This window comes from Elgaria multicarinata, chromosome 3 (assembly GCF_023053635.1).
Source record: "Elgaria multicarinata webbii isolate HBS135686 ecotype San Diego chromosome 3, rElgMul1.1.pri, whole genome shotgun sequence".
NCBI classification, from domain to species: domain Eukaryota; kingdom Metazoa; phylum Chordata; class Lepidosauria; order Squamata; family Anguidae; genus Elgaria; species Elgaria multicarinata.
In genome coordinates, this window is record NC_086173.1 from 1,644,948 (window position 1) to 1,664,806 (window position 19,859).

Sequence of the window (19,859 nt, forward strand, 5' to 3'; positions counted from 1 at the left end):
TGCCACTGTGGCCGAGGCCATAGAGAGACGGGTTCTCGTGTGAAATGGAGCTGCAGCTACAACATCGTGATCAGAGATGGCTCCATGGACAGCTTTGTCTCGTATTTGTCATCCTTGGTTGTGACGCCCCAGGAAGGGGCTGGGCTGGGTCAGCTGAGCCGTGCATGACTGAGGGAGCTAGACTGGTAGCCCTCTGATCTCCTGGCTTTCGACAATATGATGGAGGCCTGTGTCATCGAGCTAGATTTGCCCTGAGCAACGGCAAGAGTAAGGCAGCCTGTGACTTGGGCTTCATAGGCCCACAGATACCAAGATTCAGCTGCTGGGCTTTGGGCACTGAAATGTTAAGTGCAACGTTGGCCTCGTTGTCTGCTGTCGCAGCCCCTCTCCTGGTGGCCAGGGTTCCCTATATTCAGGCTACTAGCCACGGCTACTCTTCTCGATCCTCCCAGAGTGCACGACACGGAATAACGGGCTCAAGTTAAAGGAAGCCAGATTCCAGCTGGACATCAGGGAAAACTTCCTGACTGTTAGAGCAGTATGATAATGGAGCCAGTTCCCTAGGGAGGTTGTGGGCATTCCCACACTAGAGGCCTTCAAGAGGCAGCTGGACAACCATCTGTCAGGAATGCTTTAGGGTGGATTCCTGCATTGAGCAGGGGGTTGGACTCGATGGCCTTGTAGGCCCCTTCCAACTCTGCTATTCTATGATTCTAGAGCAGTACGACAATGGAACCAGTTGCCTGGTGAGGTTGTGGGCTCTCCCACACCTGAGGCCTTCAAGAGGCAGCTGGAAAACCAACTGTCAGGGATGCTTTAGGGTGGATTCCTGCATTGAGCAGGGGGTTGGACTCGATGGCCTTGTAGGCCCCTTCCAACTCTGCTATTCTATGATTCTATGATAAGCATGGAGAGAGGTCAGAGAGAAAGGAGGGGGTGGCCGCCACACTCTTCCTGCGCCTGAGGTGAATCCTAGCTGCACTTGTGTGGCGGTGTGCAGATAGAGATCAGCAACTCAGCTGGGTTGGCAAGGGCAGAGTCAGCACAAGAGCAGAAGGCTATAATCTCCACTACCACCTAAAGACCCCTGCCCCCGGCTCCCTGTCTCCATCCAGAGCTGCAACTGGGCCAGGGTGAGCGTGGAGCTTGTGCCCTATATTTCTGCCTGCATTGTGACACACGAAGCATCATGGAAGAATCTTTGAACGACATCCCACACACATGCACACCAGCACTCAGCCCAACTCACTCCACCCTCTCCTGAGTGGCTCCTGAGTGACTTGGCAATTAGTTGCCAATTTAATTATCACTAACAAAATTTGCATGTAGCATAATCCTGGTTTAGAGCGATTGGGCACGAATGGGAAGGCCTGGGGAAAGGAAACCAAAACCCTACGCCAAGGAACAGGTACACAGAGCTCAAAATAGCAATGGAATATAACATATTTTGCAGACTGGCTTATTTTGCATAACCCCACCATGTGCCCTGATATGCTTTCTTCTCTAACAGGTATTTTGAGTTTCACCAGAACTGAGGCATTTCTTTCTGGCAAGAAACAATGTGGGGACAGGAAGAGAGATGGGGTAATGAGTGACAAGAGGGGTGTCACATGTGACCATGGGCTCTTCCACACATCGTACTGAAAGCGCTTCCATGCGCCCCCAGTGCGGCCTCAAAGCGATTGTGTAGCTTGCCTGTAAAAGAGACGAGGAAGAGGCGTCCTTGCTGGCGCCGCCACCCACCTCCCTCCTCGCCCGCCGGGACGGAGAGCTCGGCAGCCTTCTTCCGCCGAGCTCTCCGAGCCTTCTTCCACATTTCAGTACGATGTGTGGAAGAGCCCCGTGAGACCATGAAAGAAGAAGAAATGCTAGGCAACACCCAGAAGCCCCTGCCTCTTGGCACTCTGCACATCCTGGGCCACAGACACAGACCTGGGCCTCACGCGGTACAACACGTCTCCACAAGTGTGATTATTATTATTATTTATTTATATGGCACCATCAATGTACATGGTGCTGTACAGAGTAAAACAGTAAAACAGTAAATAGCAAGACCCTGCCGCTTAGGCTTACATTCTAATTAAATCATGGTAAAACAATAAGGAGGGGAAGAAAATGCAAACAGGCACAGGGTAGGGTAAAACCAACAGTATAAAGTCCAAACAACATCAAGTTTTAAAAGCTTTAGGAAAGAGAAAAGTTTTTAGCTGAGCTTTAAAAGCTGCGATTGAACTTGTAGATCTCAAATGTTCTGGAAGAGCGTTCCAGGCGTAAGGGGCAGCAGAAGAAAATGGACGAAGCCGAGCAAGGGAAGTAGAGGCCCTTGGGCAGGCGAGAAACATGGCATCAGAGGAGCGAAGAGCAAGAGCGGGGCAATAGTGTGAGATGAGAGAGGAGAGATAGGAAGGAGCTAGACCGTGAAAAGCTTTGAAGGTCAACAGGAGAAGTTTATATTGGATTCTGAAGTGAATTGGAAGCTAGTGAAGAGATGGCTAGAAATACATGCTGCTATGCACTCCGCTCTTACTTGAACCTGGGTTCTTGGGACCCTAGTCTGACACACTAACCACTATACAAGTTTGGTCCTCTTCGGACCCACCCACCCCCCATTCTTCTCTGGATAGCTGCATCCTATTGGCTTATTTTCAGCCCTGAAATTGATTTTGAAGGCCACAACTCATCCTTGTGTAATAAGAACGATAAAGAAGGCAATGCCTCTCAATATGTACAAAGCATTTTCTCTCAGCAGCGGGGTCTCCATAGTCCGCCTTCACACACCTGTGATTAGGGTCACAGGCTGGCCGAAGGGACAGGCAAGCTATCTCTGGCGCTGAGCACTGAGCTGGAAGGGGATCGGAGGCAAGTTTGGTGCCTCTGTGCTGGTTGAATCAGGGTTCTGTTTCTGGTGAGCCAAGACGTGTCTTTGACATTTGCCCCCAGCAAGGGTCTACAGTTTCGATACTAACTACCAAAATGAACTTCCGTTAATTAGCTTTAAAGTGTCTCTCTTTTTCAATTTCTAGTTTGATGTAATTAATTCTTGATAGAAATAAGCAGAACTTGATTCACCTTGCAATGACATTACCATGGATTGTAATAATTACAAATACTATAAAAATATTAATATATATTTTTAAAGGATAACTGCAAGTTGCTGGTGGTTGTGAGGGAAGGCTATTTATCCTAGGCTGCCCCTGATTAGGATAGACTTCTGGGGAGGCTTGAGCTCTTTTCAGAACCAATCCACCATGGTTTTGCAGAAGAGTCTACATGAATTAAATCACATCCCAAAATACCAGCGCCATTCACTGTACATGAATTCCAGCAGTGCTGGGTGTTCTGGGCATTAAAAAGACATGAAATTGTGGGTCACAAAAACACTGGATTCTGTGCCCATTACTACATTTGTCTGTTTTTTCTTTGCTTATGTAGAAGTACTGCAGACAGACATATAGCTTTAGGCACCTTTTCTAGGAGCCAGACGGTAGATGGTTTCTCTATTCAGCACCACTCATCTAGCATTTTGGGCACCAAAGTTCATAACGGATTTTACCTAACTGAAGAGAATTCAAAGGGGAACCCGGTAGGTGGCAAAGAATCCAGAAGCATGATTAAAAGCAAAAAGAAAGGGCCATGTTTAGCCTCCAAGACAAAATGACCACGATGTTAACTGGTTCTAAAAACGCTGATGGAACTCAGAAGGAAGAAGAACTATTCTTTACCCTACCACTGAGAAATGAAAGAAAAGAAATAGGTTTAAATTACAGAAAATTTATCTGATTTAAACTTTAGGAAAGAAGCTCATCCATAAAAAATAAAAAATAAAATGCTGCTTCAGAAGCCTGCAGGATGTTCTTTAGAAGGTTTTCATGGCATATTTAGGCTGGGCAGGCGTGGCTAAGCATATTTTAGATGAAATTAAAGCCTGGACAATATGATGGGAGGCTCCCTTCCAACACACCTTCTCTCTCTGGCCTGCCAGCCTCTGTCTCCTGGTGCTCCTTCACAGTGGAGTTTGCCTTTAGCTGCTGTGGTGGGTGAGGGAACTATCTGACTGAATAAGACAGGAGCAGAAGTGTGATATGAGTTCTATATGACTATTTCAAACCAAAACCTTGGCTCAAACCTTGAGGGAGAATGTAGGACAAGTGGCCAGGAACAGACAGGCAGCTGCTGAATATGGAGATTCCATATCTCCTGCCACCAGCCATGGTTTCAGGATTAGTAAAGTCTTGTGGTAGGAAATTACTCAAACAGGTTCACGCGAAGTCTCGCACCGCCTGAGGTGCCGCCGCCACTGCATCACATCTCGTTGCTGTCGCTGCCAGATATGTTGAGAGCTACACAGCAGGAAAAGGGGGGTTGGCTATCACAGGAGTTCACAGGACTCTTGCAAGACTTCACATGGCTCTGTGGGAGTTTGTACAACTCCTGGAAGACCTCGCATGGCTCACCTGGATGGCCATTTCCAGCCACACAGCAAGGCAGGGAAAGGGGGGGGGCTACTCCAGAGAGCCCGCTGGCTGTGCTCTCACTGCGACAAATCCCATGGAAGAAGAGCGGATGGTAGGGTTGTCCAGATCACCTGCTGGAGGTGGTCCCTGCGGGCAGGGGCAGCACAATTCGCCACTCCATCATCAGATGCAGTCGCCACAGTTGCGGCCTAGTCTTCCTGTTTGAGTCCTCGGGCTCAGTTGAAGCAGCCGCGGGACCGCGGACGGATGCAGGTAAGACCCCCCTCCCCCTTACCTGGCTCTGCCGCCGTCGCCGCATGGGCGGCAGCGACAACAGCAGGGCCAAGTAAACCCCCCTTACCTTTTTTGCGGAGCTTCGGATCAAGGCGAAGGATCCTCCTTCACCTCGATCCGCTCCTCAACGCTCCGCAGCTTCCCCGGTCCTCTTCGCCTCCGCCTTAAGGGGAGGCGAAGCCCCCCGATCCGCTCCTGCTTCTCCGGTCCGAGGAGAAGCAGAGCACATCCCTAGAAGAAACACTGCCTCCGAGAGAAGCATCATTGCTCCCGGCAGCAGGGGAATGACAAGGCCAGTGTCAACGCAAAGCACCACCAGTGCTGGGGCAGGAGGAATATTTTGTTCCCCACCACCTGCGATGCCCCCCCCCTCAACAATCAGGCAAGCCAAATGCGGACAAGGGCATCAGTGTCTAAAAATAATGTCCTTTATGACTGAGTATTCAATAAATGTTAGTCTTTAAAAAAAAAAAACACCTGGGTGCACAGCCTAATGAAATGTGCTGCGCACACCTATGGGTCCACTAGTAGGGAAAGTAATCGCCCCTCCCAGATACATAACAAAATCTCTTGGTGCTCAGGAATGATATTTTTTTCAAGAATTGTGTTTGTGATAAAGGAATGTGCTCTTTTAATGCTGTAACCTGTGCTAAGCTTATGGTTCCTTCCCAAGGATATGTTGAAGTTTGATTGTGACGTATGTTTGAGCATTCACAAGTCCAGTATTCCATGAAAACAGACCAGAAAATGGCAATTTCCAATGCCCTCACCCTATAAGCAGCATGCTGCTTTTGAAAGACAAACTCCACTATAAGAAAAGGTGTTGCGTAAGAGATCTCTGCAGCTGCGCTGGGATTCTCTCTTTAGGAAAGCAAAGCCATTTTTACCCTTTATGCTATGTACTGCTTTATCTTTCCTTCCTTATCATTAACCTGAATAAAGTTTCAGAACTGGAATGTGGGGTTTTACTACATATTTAGATAGTCCACAGATCTGTCCGCATATATGCCAGATCTGATCACTCTTTCACGCTGTACACTTTGATCAAGTGGGAGACAACGGCAAATAGGCCGACTCGCTCAGCAATAAGTGGGGAGTTTTAGCTCATAGTTGCCCCTTCCCTGGGGTAACACCTTCGGATTGCAGGGTCCCTGTCACCCCTATTCTAGGGTCGAAGAGAAGAGTGGTGACAGCGACCATAAATAAGTTAGAGAGAGAAGCAGTGCGGACTGGACAACCCACAGGGCAGTTGGTGATCAATGTATGTGGAACTAGCTAGGAAAGTTAAGGTTAGCAGACTCAGAACCAGCCATTCCAGGAGGCAGAAGATGCCACTCCTGTATTTATCTCTCAAACTACCGGAGTGAATGAGACACTGACCAGCTCACACTGATCTCAATCCCCTTTGGATACCACAGATACCAATTACCACCAGGAAAGAATGACTTCTGCTGTAGCAAAACAAATTAAAATTGGCCCTATCGACTGAAATGGAGACCCCATCACATGCAAGAGTATGTTTAAGCTCAAGGGCGTATATATGTTGTTGTTGTTGTTTTACAAAGTTTCATTTCTTAAAGTTTTTAAAGGATAGATGTATCAATGTGTATAGAACTAGGTAGGAGGAGTTGGGGTAGCAGACAGGCTGAATAACTCAGAGACACAGGAAGGAGGGACCAGTTACCAGGAAGCGTCTCAGTACAGAGACAAGGCAGGAGGGACACAGAGAGGCAGAAGTCGGCAGCACGCTGGCTGTATTTTACATGACTCCTGCCTGATTCCTAAGAGGCTGTAAACACCACTTGAAGCAGTTGGTGCTCCGTCCTTCAGGACTGGGTCTTCCTGTTCATAGCAGAAGCCCGCCATGCAGAGTGGAGCATTGATCAGTAGGATCACGTGATGCCCTAAAGCAATTTCCTCCCCACTCACTTCCTGAAGTATTTTTCTACTTTTAAAAAGTTGATTATTATGGCTTAAAAAAAAAAAGAGCCAAACGTATGTTGAAGTGTGAATGAATGTTCGTGCTTTACTTTAAAGACAATAATTTAAAAAGCTGGGCCGGTCCAACCCCCAAGAGTGGACGGATAGGAACTGGGCAAGATCCACCACGGCATCAACATTCAGTTGACTGGGCGGTTCGTCTGTCAAATGGGTTGCGAAGATGGTGGTGGAGAGAGCTAAGAGAGGAAATAGAACAGCAGCCCTGATTCACACGTCAGGAAGGAGCCGTGGTGAAATATCTAAGCAACGGGGAGGAGATGTTTATGGAAGGATTTATTTATTTATTTATTTAAGAAAAGAAACTACTTTATTCCCTCTTTAAAAAACAGAACACCTAGCTAAAAATATTCCTCAACACAGGAGTTATACAACAGGGGAGCGAAAAGCACCCCCAATTTTGTTTAAAACAACAACTGAAGAATAAAACATAAACCAAAACAAATGACAAAGTAGTATAAGCAAAGGGAGAGTTTGCATCACTCATCATAAACAATATAAACTGCATATGGCACACATTCACACCCAGTTCTAATGCAACCACATTCCACAAAAGCGCTACTTTGAGATAAGATGTGTAGGCTGTGCACAGCAAACAGAAATATATATATATATGCAGATTTACAGAGCATAAGGCTAATCATGTGGAAAAGGCCTGTCATGAGGAAAGCGTCTGTTCCGCCCTGCCCTTTCAGCACAAGAGAGCAAAAAATCTGCATCTTTTGCTGTGGGGCAGCCAATTGAGAAAACAAAATTGGGGCATGTTGCACCTACCTGAGACATAAGCGACTGTTGGGGAACAGAGAGAGGGTGCCGCCTCCTTATCAGTGATTCCCAGATCAGGGTAGCAGTTTGCGAACAGCGTACCCAAATGTCATTAGCAGAAATTGGGACGACTAGATTTTCATTTGCAATGGTAAAAATGGGCATACATTTTAATTTGCAGTTCAGGAGTTTGATCAATCCAAAAACCGCTTTCCACAGACTCAAAGGATTTTAGGCATCAAGAGCCCCATTAGTTTCATAAGGTGCCAAAAGGACTCAGCTGGTTTACATTCAATTTGTTCAGCTTAACTAGGCCACCAGTAAATCTATTTCGATACCAGGGGAATCTACACGTCGTACTGAAGGCGCCTGCGTGCGCCTCCAGTCCGCCCTCAAAACGATGGCGTAGACGGAGAAAGAAGAGGCGGAGGAAGAGGCGGAGGAGGAGGAGGCTAGGGAACCGGCCGCGTCTTTGCCACTGCCACCTCCCCGCCGGCCTCCTGCTGCCGGGGTAAGAGCCACCCGGGTTGGAGAGCTCGGCTTCCGCTTCCGCCGAGCTCTTTGACCTGGGTGGCTCTTACCCCGGCAGCAGGAGGCGGCGGCAAGGACGCGGCCGGTTCCCCAGCCGCCTCCTCCTCCTCCTCTTCCTCCATCTCTTCTTTCTCCGTCTACACCATCGTTTTGAGGGCGGACTGGAGGCGCACACAGGCGCCTTCAGTACGACGTGTAGATCCCCTTACCTTGGGTGCCTCCGGATGATGCTTTTACTGTGCCATCACCCCAATCCTTAAGCCGAGCAAGGCAACGGCTGGGGGCAATAGGAACAGCCCCCAGCTCTTATTGTGCCAGTCCCTCCGCCTTCTGCCCTTGGAATGGAAGTGAGCGCCGCCCGGTCCTCTGCCTCAGGCAATGTCTTTGCTTGGCCCTACATCTCCCCGCCTCATTCACAGAATTTTACAGACGACATTGTTTTCCACTTGTCACTGTGGTTTCCCACTATTTCTTCCATCCTTTTTTTTTTTTTTTACCATGGAAAATCCATTAAGGAAAAAAGATGGAGTAGCTGCACAATGCCTTCAGATTGTTAGCGCTAGGACCCCTCCATCTGAAAGCACCCCTTGGCTTTGGTTTAGGCTGCACTCCTGCCCTCTCTCCATAGGTAACAAGACCTTCCTACCACTCAGTCTTGCACTTAAAAGTGGTACAACGGTAGTGTGAGAACTACTAACTTGGTCTGTCCCAGAGCTTAGCTGCCTAACTAGCTAATCACCGGAGCACTCCCTTTTTTGCTACAGCCTGAAAGTCTACTGCTTCTAAACTGTGGCAAAAAACCAGCCATTGTTATTCCCAGAAATGGGCAGGAAGAGAGAGGTTCCTGGAGAGAAGGAGGGTTTACTCTTTAAGTAAACCTAGCAGCTGTAGACAAAAAATCCAGAATGTCAACCTCCTTTTGTACAGTTTAGGGTGACCCTCCTGTAACTTTAACAGTTGCATAGAAAAGGAAATTTCAGCAGGTGTTATTTGTATATATGGAGTTATATACAACAGTTTAAGCTGCCCTCTTTTAAATCTGGTCACTCTAGTATAGCTCCTACAGCTTTAACTGTTGTGATGTAGAGGGAATTTCACCATATACAATTGACACCTGCTGAAATTTCCTTTTCTATGCAACTGTTAAAGATACAGGAGCCCTGTTCTCCTTTCCATAGGGTCACCCTAGCACAGGGTGACCAACTGTCAGGATTTCCCCGGATTTGTCCTGGTTTTTGTTCTTTCCATGGTGTCAGGGGGGATTTTCTATAATTTTCAATAATGTCCTGGAATGACACACCTTCCTCTTTAAGGCTGCCATTAGCATGGCAGGAGGGAATGACATGCGTTCTTGAGGCACATCATTCCCCCACCCTGAGCTCCAACTGAGGTCTTAAAGGGGAAAGTGGGTCATTCGTGGACATTATAGAAAAGGCCCCAATTGGAGTGGATGGTGGTGGTGCAGAATGAAATCCTTTCCCCTCCTCCACTCCAATCGGGTTCTTTAAGGTGGCGGGGGAATAACGTACTTTCTGCAGGACTCAGAAAGCTGCTTCCCCCCCACACACACACACACTAGGTGTCCTCTTTTTTGGTTTCCCAAATATGGTCACCCTACCCTAGCATAGTTTTACATTACAGCTAGCACAATTTAGAACAGTTCTGGGCTGTGCCAGGTAAGCTAAAACAATCCAAACTCTGCCTCATAAAGTATGCAAGTTAAGCCTATTTACATATAATATACTAGCGGTGAGTATTAGGCAAGGAGCATTGCAGCGCACTGAAGCCCACTTCTCCCGCGGTCCTTGCCGGGGCTTCACCAGGCGCTGCCTCTATGCTTTCAAAACATATCTCAGCTATGACGGTTAGAACCTTCCTTTAAAAAGAAAAAAGGGAGGGGTCTGTAGGTGTTGAAGTCTGAATCACCCACATATCAAATAAACATGACGAACTGAAGTCCTGTTGATTTAAATGGGTCTACTCTAAGCATGACTAATTCTGGATCCAACCCATGGAATACACCCAGCTGTTTCATAAAAGTAGGCATAAAACAATATTTGTAATCGGTTTGTTAAGGGGTGACGACACTAAATGGGGCAGGGTATATTTTTGAACAAAATTGGCTTTGCACCAGCTCTATGCAGCTAAGATTCCCTCGTGGCGTCTTCCGATCCAGTCCAAAACAACCCAACTGCCCAGCTGAAAGCTGCCCTGGTGCAGAGTTCTCCTACCTTTGCTTGCTTCCTTGGTCTCCCTTTCTGACCGGGGGGTACCCTCCTGGTTCCTCCGGCTGGACATGGAGCGTAGGTACTTCCTTAGACTCAGCTTACTGCTTCCGTCCCGGCCCTTCGTCATCTTGGCAGGGGTAGAGAAAGCCCTCTGGAACACAGACCTCTTGGTAGCAGCTCGGTTGTCTTGGTGGGCCACTGGTGGCGGCTGTTCACGGCTAGGCAGAGGAAGTTCACTTTCTGTCTGGCTTTGGACTCGCTTCCATTTCTGCAGCTTGCCCCGGCACTTGCTGCTCTCTGAGCTGTGATGGTTAGAACCCAGCTCTGGCTCCCTCTCGCCATGTCGTGGAACTGTCTGCCACCTGTAGGACCTCAGCAAGGAGGGGGCCTCTGCTCCGGGCCTGGGTTTCTGGGGAGCCTCCATCTGCCAAGCAAAAGAATAAAAAGTAGGAGGGGTCCAGAAAAGCAGCCACAGCAGAGCCTCATATCCACCATCAAGTGAGAAGTGACCCCTGATCAGGCTTTGGCCAAACTGTCTAACGAGCCTCCTGTCTTGGCAACTTGATTAAGGGCACCTGGTCTGGAATCCCCGCCCTGAGCAGCAAGGAAACAAAGATACCTGCCTTCTTGGAGCAATGGAAAGATGCCGTCTCTCCTCCCTGAGACCCAGAAGGTGTCCTTTTCTGCCAGAGAACGTCCCTTTCTTAGAGGTGGGTGGGTGCTGCAGGAATGGTGTAGCCACCCTCTGCTGCTTTCTGTTCAAGGAGCATGGCGCTGGGAACTCTCTCCCTGGAAGATGCTGCACTGGGCCAGCTGCATCTCAGTTGCTAGCTTCACCACCACCACCACCCCAACAAGGCTCAGGACGAACCTTTTCTAATAAGGCTGTTTCCTAACAAGGCTCAGTTTTTGCCTGTAACAGCAGAAACAGAAAACTAGCTGGCCAGCCTAAGCGCATCCCACAGTCATTCGTGTACCCGGGTGCTTCCTGTGATGAAAGAACTTGCACCGCAGAGTAGCAGATTGTTACTTGCAGGCAAAACTCCGCTAAGCTTGCAGAGCCTGGGAGTGGGGTGTCACTGGAGCCCATCTGCCTCTTCAGAAATCCTCCGGAGAAGGTCGATGGTGCTCTCTGAAACCTTGCAGACTGCACCCCAGCTCCAAAGAGCCATGGGTGGGGCCTGGTGGGGCTTGCCTCTTGAACAACCAGCTCTGCCCTGGCCCACAGAACCTGTCTTACCACATCCCTTGTGCATTGGGAAGCCATGCTGCCCAACCCCCGTGCACAACGCCAGCTCTGGGAAAGGGACTGCCAAGTGCCGTGGGGCGCGCTGCGGAGAAGGAGCTGATGCGCAGCGGCGTTTCTTTGCCTTCTGCTCTTCAGCAAGGCGGGGGCTGTGTCCTGCCAGGCATCCCCTCGGGGCTTACAAGGGGCTTTCTGCTGCAGAGGAGTCCGGCATTAGTTAGGGCTAGAATGTGGGGCCCACAAGACCATGGGGTGGGGAAGGGGGCTTGGCTGGTGCATGTTCTTTAAAACATAAAAACAGAAGTCGGACCGGGTAATACCTATTTATTTTATTTATTTATTTATTACATTTTAATACCTACCCAGGTATGTTTGGGGCTCTCTTTGTGCAGGTTTTGGATCAGTTCTGTTTTCTGGCCTGACTACATTACATGGCAAACCAGGGCAATCCGTGGATGTTTGCTGGGTGGGGAGGAGTGCAAAACCTCATGCCGCAGCAGCAGCGGTGGCAGCGGCCGCCACATGGCCGGTCTTTCATCCTTCAAATGAGTTCTGCGCTAAAGCATGAGACCAAAACACACAGTTTGCTCTGAATTGGACTGAGTGCCCTCAGTCCTCCAGGGACAGCGGAGATGGGAAAGTCCGCCATTGCAGATGGTGCTCCACCTTGCAAACCTTTGGCATCTTCTTCCATGGGGAGCCTAGCAAGGCCGCACATTGGGTCTGCAGTTCATCTCAGGAGCATGTGCTTGCAGCCCAAAGAAAGAGTCTGCAGGTGGGATCAGGGCTGGGGCCAGACTATTTTGTACCCTAGGCAAGGTGAACTACTTGCACCCCCCAAAAAAAAAGCCAACTTCAATTCAGCTGTTCAAGAAGAATTTCTGAACTATTATAGTTTCCTTTTATTCGGTGATGGGAGGAGGAGCCGGTGGTTAAAGCACCAACTCCAGGCTCAGCCAGGAAGCTCCCTGGATGGCCTTCGGCTGAACCAGCCCTCAAGCCTATCCTCCCTCACAGGGTTGTTGTGAGGATAAAAGGCGTGGGGGGCATATTTGCTGCCTTGAAGGAAAGGAAGTCTTGAAAGCGCCTCCTGCCCGCTGTCCCCTCAAGGGATAGCAGAACAGACTGAGCCAAAAAAGCTAAGTGTCTCCAGCGCTCGTAGGCTGGCGGGCCTGGCTTCCCCGTCTCTCGGCAAGGGCGGTGTGGAGAGCAACAGCCGGGAAGGGCTTGGACAGCACCCAGGAGCAAGACTCGGCTCACGGGAAAGGCGTCCCCTTTGATCCGCACTGGGCTGAGCGCCAGCCAGCCGACCCACCGCCCGTGCCACCCTTTGCCCAGCCCACGGGAAAACTCAACACAGGCTCAGCCCGACAGCATTCCAGGGTCCCGACCGGCCGAGGGAAAGCGAGCAAAGATGATCACCTGGTCTCGACCCCCCTTGGCCACCCCAAGGCCCGCCAGAGGAGGCGATGCTTCGTCGGTGGGACAGAGGGCAACCGGACTTCCCCGCTGGGTGAGCCAGATGCCTCACGCAAAGCCGGCAGCACCTATCCTTCGATGGGGCGAGGCCGAGCGCTCAGGGGAGGCGCCCGCTGCCGCCGCCACCGCCAGAAAGCGCCCCTCGCCCCGCTCCGCCCCGGCCGAGCCAGGGCTCCTGTGCAGGGCGCAGGAGAGATCGCTGGGGCCCAAGTGGGCGCCGCCACGCAGGTGCGGCCAGCCCCACCGAGAAAGACTCACCATCTGCCTGTCGAGGGTCCCGCGCAGCCCTCCTGAAGGCCTGCCTGGGCCGCTGCTTCCTGGCTGCTGCTCTTCGCACCAGTTCAGCCAGCCGGAACTCTGCCTGCGCGTGCCCCTAAGGGGCGGCACCCTAGGCAGCTGCCTGACCTGCCTACTGGTAGTGCCAGCCCTGGGTGAGATGATCACCTGGTTTCGGACTGAATAAAACGAAGAGTGACAGTGAGAGTAGTGGCTGCAATCCTGGATTCACACTTAGGCCCACCTTCCACCTGTGCTCTTTTCTTCCCACACAGATCTCTTAGAACTCTGGTCTATTCCGCGCCCTCCCGCCCCCACCATTACTTCTGCCCAACCAACAGAAGCAAAATGCCTTGGAGGTTCTGCTCCAACTCTCCCCTCTTATCTCTCAACTTCAACCCACAAGGACCCCCCCCCAGCAACTCATCATCAAGTTCTGTGCCCCCCCCCCAATGATGACACAGGGCCAGCCAGCCAGTTACCTTGGCTTCCTGCGGTGCTTCTCACTCTATCTTGCCTTCACCACCACTCCGTCTCAGTGATTTCCTCTCCTCTTACCGTGTGCTCTGCGAGTCCCCATGGGATCTGCAACAAGATGATAATCTCACCTCACCCTGCCTGAGTAATGCCAAGGCTGCCTCTTGTCGTGTGGTTGGTTGAAGCCAACCTCTATCGGTCTGACTGGTCTGGAAGGTGCACAGTTGTTCTTGAAACACGGACTCGGGCTGCTTGTACTAACCTCAGCCAAGCCTGCTGCCAGCCGGTTGAACTACTCTGTCACTAGAGAGCAGGTTACACACTTCACACCCATCCTCTCTCCTATGAGGAGCCATGTAGCAGCCCAACTCAGACTTGGAATCCCGCTGAGATTAGTTGGACCCTCTATAAAATTCCATGAATGCGGCATGGCAGTGGCAGCATAAAAGCCTTGTCTGGAAGCACCCAGCATAATCCAAACAGTCCAGGTGGCCCTCTCTGAGGAAGAGTTGCTGCGGTAGTTGCTAACGAAATGTTGCAAAATGTCTATGAGAAGCCAAAATCAAGTAAATGTTCCCTTAAGGAACATTCAGTACCTATCTCTTTGTATTGATGCTTGCCAAAAGAACATGCCATGTATTGGACTTATCAGCTAGAAATATCCTGTTAGATGGTGCCTACGTATGTGACACCAGAGAAGATAGTGTGTAAAACCTAACTGCCCCCCTCGCGAGGTAGGCACATGCTTTGCAGCAATTAGCTCCTTGTGTCTCTTCATTCTGCCGAATAAACGCTGTTTGACCCATACTTCATCTCCTCTCCTCCTCGTGTGCTGTATTGGACTTGGTACACCAGGGAACGAGCTATTTTTGCAACATAGGCAATGTGGTGTGGGAGGTGGGTAAGCGGTCTTGAAGGTGTAAACAGGAATCCCAAACCAGCCCAATTTTCCAGTTAAGAGAAGTTTATTACAGATACAAACAGGATAAAGTAGGAAAGCAGTGAGTATGCACTATGAAAATGGAGAAAACAAAACTTAAGTAAGTACTGGTGTGACTTCAATCTATGCTGTGTAATCCTAGGCTTACATCAAAGCTCTTGCGTTTCATGTTGGGGGGAAAGGGACAACCTCAAATGGGCGTGGTTTATGCTGTTTCCTTGGGGTGGTCTTGATCGGCAGCAGTTATCCCACCAGCCAATGGCTACAAGTTCACTATACACTATAGGATGAGTCAAGGAAAAGCGCAATCGGCGGAGTTTACCATAGGGAACTGAGAACTGGCAAAGAGGGAGCTAATCCCTTTCATGCTAAACAGCTTTGTGTATCTAAGGGGCTGTAGGATTTTTTTATTATTTATTAATTTATTTATTTATTTATTACATTTCTATACCGCCCAATAGCTGGAGCTTTCTGGGCGGTTCACAAAAATTAAAAACATTCAAAGTATAAAACAATAATATAAAATACAATATAAAAGCTCAACCAGATAAAAACAGCAGCAATGCAAAATTACAAATTTAAAACACCAAGTTAAAATTTATTTATAAACTGTTAAAATGCTGGGAGAATAAAAAGGTCTTCACCTGGCGTCTAAAAGCATATAATGTAGGTGCCAAGCGAACCTCCTTAGGGAGCTCATTCCACAGCCGGGGTGCCACAGCAGAGAAGGCCCTCCTCCTGGTAGCCACCTGCCTCACTTCCTTTGGCAGGGGCTCGCGGAGATGGACCCCTGAGGATGACCTTAGGGTCCAGGCAGGTACATATGGGAGGAGGTGTTCCTTCAGATAGCCTGGCCCCAAGCCGTTTAGGGCTTTGAATGTTAATACCAGCACTTTGAATCGGGCCCGGACTTGGACTGGCAGCCAATGAAGCTGGAAAAGGACTGGTGTGATGTGGTCTCGTCGGCCAGTCTCTGTTAGTAGGCGGACTGCCCTGTTTTGTACCAGCTGAAGTTTCCGGACCGTTTTCAAAGGCAGCCCCAGGTATAACGCATTGCTGTAATCCAAACGAGAGGTTATCAGAGCATGGATCACTGTAGCTAGGCTATCTCTGTCCAGATAAGGGCGCAGTTGGTATATCAGCCTAAGCTGATAAAAGGTGCTCTTTTAAAGGATGGGACAGTATGGAAGGATAGCCCCAAATGGAGTCTGCTATTCCAGCTAGAATAACTAGAAAGCTAAAATATCAACTTTTGCGGGCTCAGGCTTATTGACAAGGGTCTGCACCATCAGCTTCTGTGATTGGCAGGTGGTATGAAGCCTCTGGATTGCCAAAGTGTAGTCTAATATAAACAGCAGGAGTCCGTTGTCCGGACAATGGAGCAGCACCTTTCTCGGCTGGATGGCTAGCTTCTGTATTCTCCTCCTCCTCCTCCACACTTTTCAGGCCTAGGTGCAAAGCCGGTCCTATTATCAAGCAGAGTGAGGTGACCATCACAGGCGCATGAATTTGGGTGCCACCAAATGATTGTTGTTGTGATGATGATGATGATGATGATGATGATGATGATGATGATGGCAGTGGTGATATATCTACTGCCAGGGTGGGGGCTTGTGAGATTTTTTGCCTCAGGTGCCAAAATAAACTTCCACAGGTGCCTTGAGTACTACACACATTACTTGGGGAGTGGGGCACCATTTGGTGCTCCACCTCAGGCAGCAAAATGTGACGGTTCTGCTTTATAGACACCCATGATCCCAGCTGGGTCTTGAAAGACAGGCTCAAAGGCAATTTAACGCATGTGTGAAAGTGAGTCTTATCATTTCCTGTACGCAATTTGCAGGAGCACGTGTCCTTCACTACTGATGCCCTGCAATTAAAGTGAGGTTTGACCTTAGGAATTCCCTTTGGTGGGACTCTTGACATCAAATGCCACCTACAGTGCATGGAGCTCAATATGAGATCTGTGAACTCAACTTGAAATGTTTATTTATTTATTTTATTACATTTATATACCGCCCCACAGCCGAAGCTCTCTGGGCGGTTTACAATATTAAAAATAGTAAACATTAAAAGTATACAATTTTTAAAAACAACAACAACATAAAAACAGTATCCATTTAAAAACAACAATTCTGGGGTCAATTAAAAACAAACTTAACGTTGTTAAATGCTGTTAAAATACCTGGGAGAAGAGAAAAGTCTTGACCTGGCGCCGAAAAGATAACAACGTTGGCACCAGGCGAGCCTCATCAGGAAGATCATTCCACAGTCGGGGGCCCACCACTGAGAAGGCCCTCTCCCTTGTTGCTAACTTTGGAGAATCTGCAAGCCATGCAATCAAAGTGATATGTGAACTGCCTTTAAAAGTGGAATTAGAAGTCTTGTTAACTGCCCACCTGCACATGATAACCACATCTCAGGGGATCTTCCCTCTCGATGGCAACTGCTAATGATGAAAGCTTCAAATCAGTGTGCAGATTACACAAACCTCTGAAAATCTATCCCACTCAGAATGTATTGTGTGTTTTTTAGAGAGATGTAATGTCTTAAGATTTGAATATTCAATCAATCAATCTTTATTGCTTGTTAGCTGAATAGGCCAATCGTAAACAAATAAAATAGTAGCAGAATAACATATTAACATAATAACATAATAGCATGTCCATACACCATCTCACCATAATCAGAAGAATAATACAAGATAATAATATAAAACTGATAGTAGGGTCAATTGCAGTACCAGTACTGGCAGTCATGTAATCTCAGATTAGTAAAATTTGATCCTATATGGCAGACAAAAGCTTCCGTAGCTCCAGCACCCTCTATACAAATTTGGCAGTCCTGAATGATATATAATGATCAGAGCCTAACAATAATATCTGAGTTACATTTTTAGGTGACATGTGGTTGAACCCGGGAATCAGGGGCTCAAGGTGTTGCTTCCTCAGCTCGACATACACTGGACACTCAACTAGAAAGTGTGTCATGTCCTCAATTTGGGGGCAGCCGGCTGGGCAGTCAGCTTTAGCTTCGTCCATTTTCGTCTGCTGCCCCTTACGCCTGGAACGCTCTTCCAGAACATTTGAGAACTACAAGTTCAACCACAGCTTTTAAAGCTCAACTAAAAACTTTTATTTTTCCTAAAGCTTTTAACACTTGATGTTGTGCAGACTTCTACTGTTACTTTCTACTGTTAGTTTTACCCTACCCTGTGCCTCCTTACCCTACCCTGTACCTGTTTGCATTCTCTTCCCCTCCTTATTGTTTTACTATGATTTTATTAGATTGTAAGCCTATGCGGCAGGGTCTTGCTATTTACTGTTTTACTCTGTACAGCACCATGTACATTGATGGTGCTATATAATAATAATAATAATAATAATAATAATAATAATAATAATAATAATAATGTAGATTTGAATATATACCTTGTGCAACTTTTTGTATCTAGTGTAACTTTGGCACTACAAAACTGAATGTGGATGTTTATACAGTATAATGTACTCTTAAGATATTGCTAAAAGTTGTGTTCATCTGCTTAATGGAAAATAATGTATTTACTTTTTTAAAGTATTGTGTAGCAGCCGTGGCAGCTGCCATTCAAGGCTTCCTGCACACCCAAAGAGAAGGTTTTATTTGTCAAAGCGTGGAACTCAAGCTGCCTGTAAACCACATCCTCTGATCTGGAAGTGTGAAATGATTCCTTGATGAGATAAAGACTTTGTACGTGATCAAGTGCACACTCTGCTGCTGGGTATTACTCCACATGCCCTTGGCAGTGAGTCTGAGGAGACCTGGTTCGGATTAAGCCCAGCCAAGTAGCTTTCACTGCATGCAGTTGCTCTATCAGTAAGGAGAGGTGACCTGTTTCTTGGGGGCCGTCATCACGGCGTTGAGTTGGTGCTGTTCCACCGCCAAACCCTGAGGCATCGCTGGTGGAGGCAAATAATCCCCAGGTGGGGGAGGCAGTGGGGGCCTTCTGGCGGACATTAGGGCTCACTCGGCCTGCTCACTCTACCCCTCCCATGGCTTTTGGCCCAACCAATCTTGCCCTTCTGCCCAGGAATGCCCAGGGAGCAGCTCTGGAGCCAGGACAGATTGCAGAAGAGCCGCACTGACTTTACTCAGGCAGGAAAAGCCGGGGTAATCCCTGACTTTTCTGCAGCGGATCTTTGGCTCTTTGCCCCGGGGTGGCTCCAAATCAGCGGCTGTATCATATAACTGACGCAGCACAGATTTGGAGCCGCTCCGGGGCTTCCAGGGCTTATGGCGAACACTGCCAGCGACCACAAAGAGCCTGCAGGGTCTTTCACTTTTACCAGAAACCATCGAATGTAGATGACGGAATCCTTCCCTCGGCCACCCCTGTACATCTTGTCCAACCCAACAAAGCAAGGATTCAATGACAACAGGCCTGTAATGGAAGACGCAGCTGTCTAACACAGTACTGCAAGTTGCTCTCCGCCTCAGAATCAATCCGTATGTGTTCAGTTCAAGGCCAAAGAATTGTATGTGTTTTCCCCACCCCCCACTGAAAACACTGCATGATTTACTTAAATTGTGGTTTCTCAAAATAGCTGTGCTGTTTCCTCTAACAGTGCTTAACTCTACAGCCTATGCTGATCAAAGGTGTTCAGAGCTGCAGAGGCCCTTGATGCCTCCAGAGACAATGCTGGATGCCTTCAAGAGGCAGCTGGACAACCACCTGTCAGGGATGCTTTAAGGTGGATTCCTGCATTGAGCAGAGGGTTGGACTCGATGGCCTTGGAGGCCCCTTCCAACTCTGCTATTCTATGATTCTATGATTCTATGATGTCCACAGCATTCCCACAGTCCACAAGGGAGGTTACCCGATCAAAAAATGAGATCAAATTAGTCTGACAGGATTTGTTCCTGACAAATCATAGAATCATAGAATAGTAGAGTCGGAAGGGGCCTACAAGGCCATCGAGTCCAACCGGAGATTGGGAGATTGTCCAGGTATGTAGAAACATAATTACTTTATTAAAACAGAGTAAGAGACAGACACCCCCAACAAGAGCTATGCATGTGCAAAACCCTCCCATGCCATTAAAAATTCTGGCAACAATGAAAATTTATATGGGATTTATATTGTTCTTGAAGGGTCAGTTTCCTTTCCTCCACCCCACCCCCCTTGCAATTCAACA

At 48.4% G+C, this 19,859-nt stretch overlaps 1 protein-coding gene across 1 annotated transcript in view; it reads right to left on the bottom strand.

Moving 5' to 3' along the window:
• RASAL3 (RAS protein activator like 3) overlaps positions 1–11,268 on the bottom strand; it is a 36,530-nt gene extending 25,262 nt beyond the window's left edge. The window contains exons 1-2 of the mRNA XM_063119008.1: positions 11,248–11,268; positions 10,274–10,694 (exon numbers count right to left, since the gene is read on the bottom strand). Of these exons, the coding sequence (XP_062975078.1) occupies positions 10,274–10,694 (421 nt within the window). The 5' untranslated portion in view covers positions 11,248–11,268. The remainder of the gene's footprint in view (positions 1–10,273; positions 10,695–11,247) is intronic.
• Between the last annotated feature and the right edge of the window lie 8,591 nt (positions 11,269–19,859).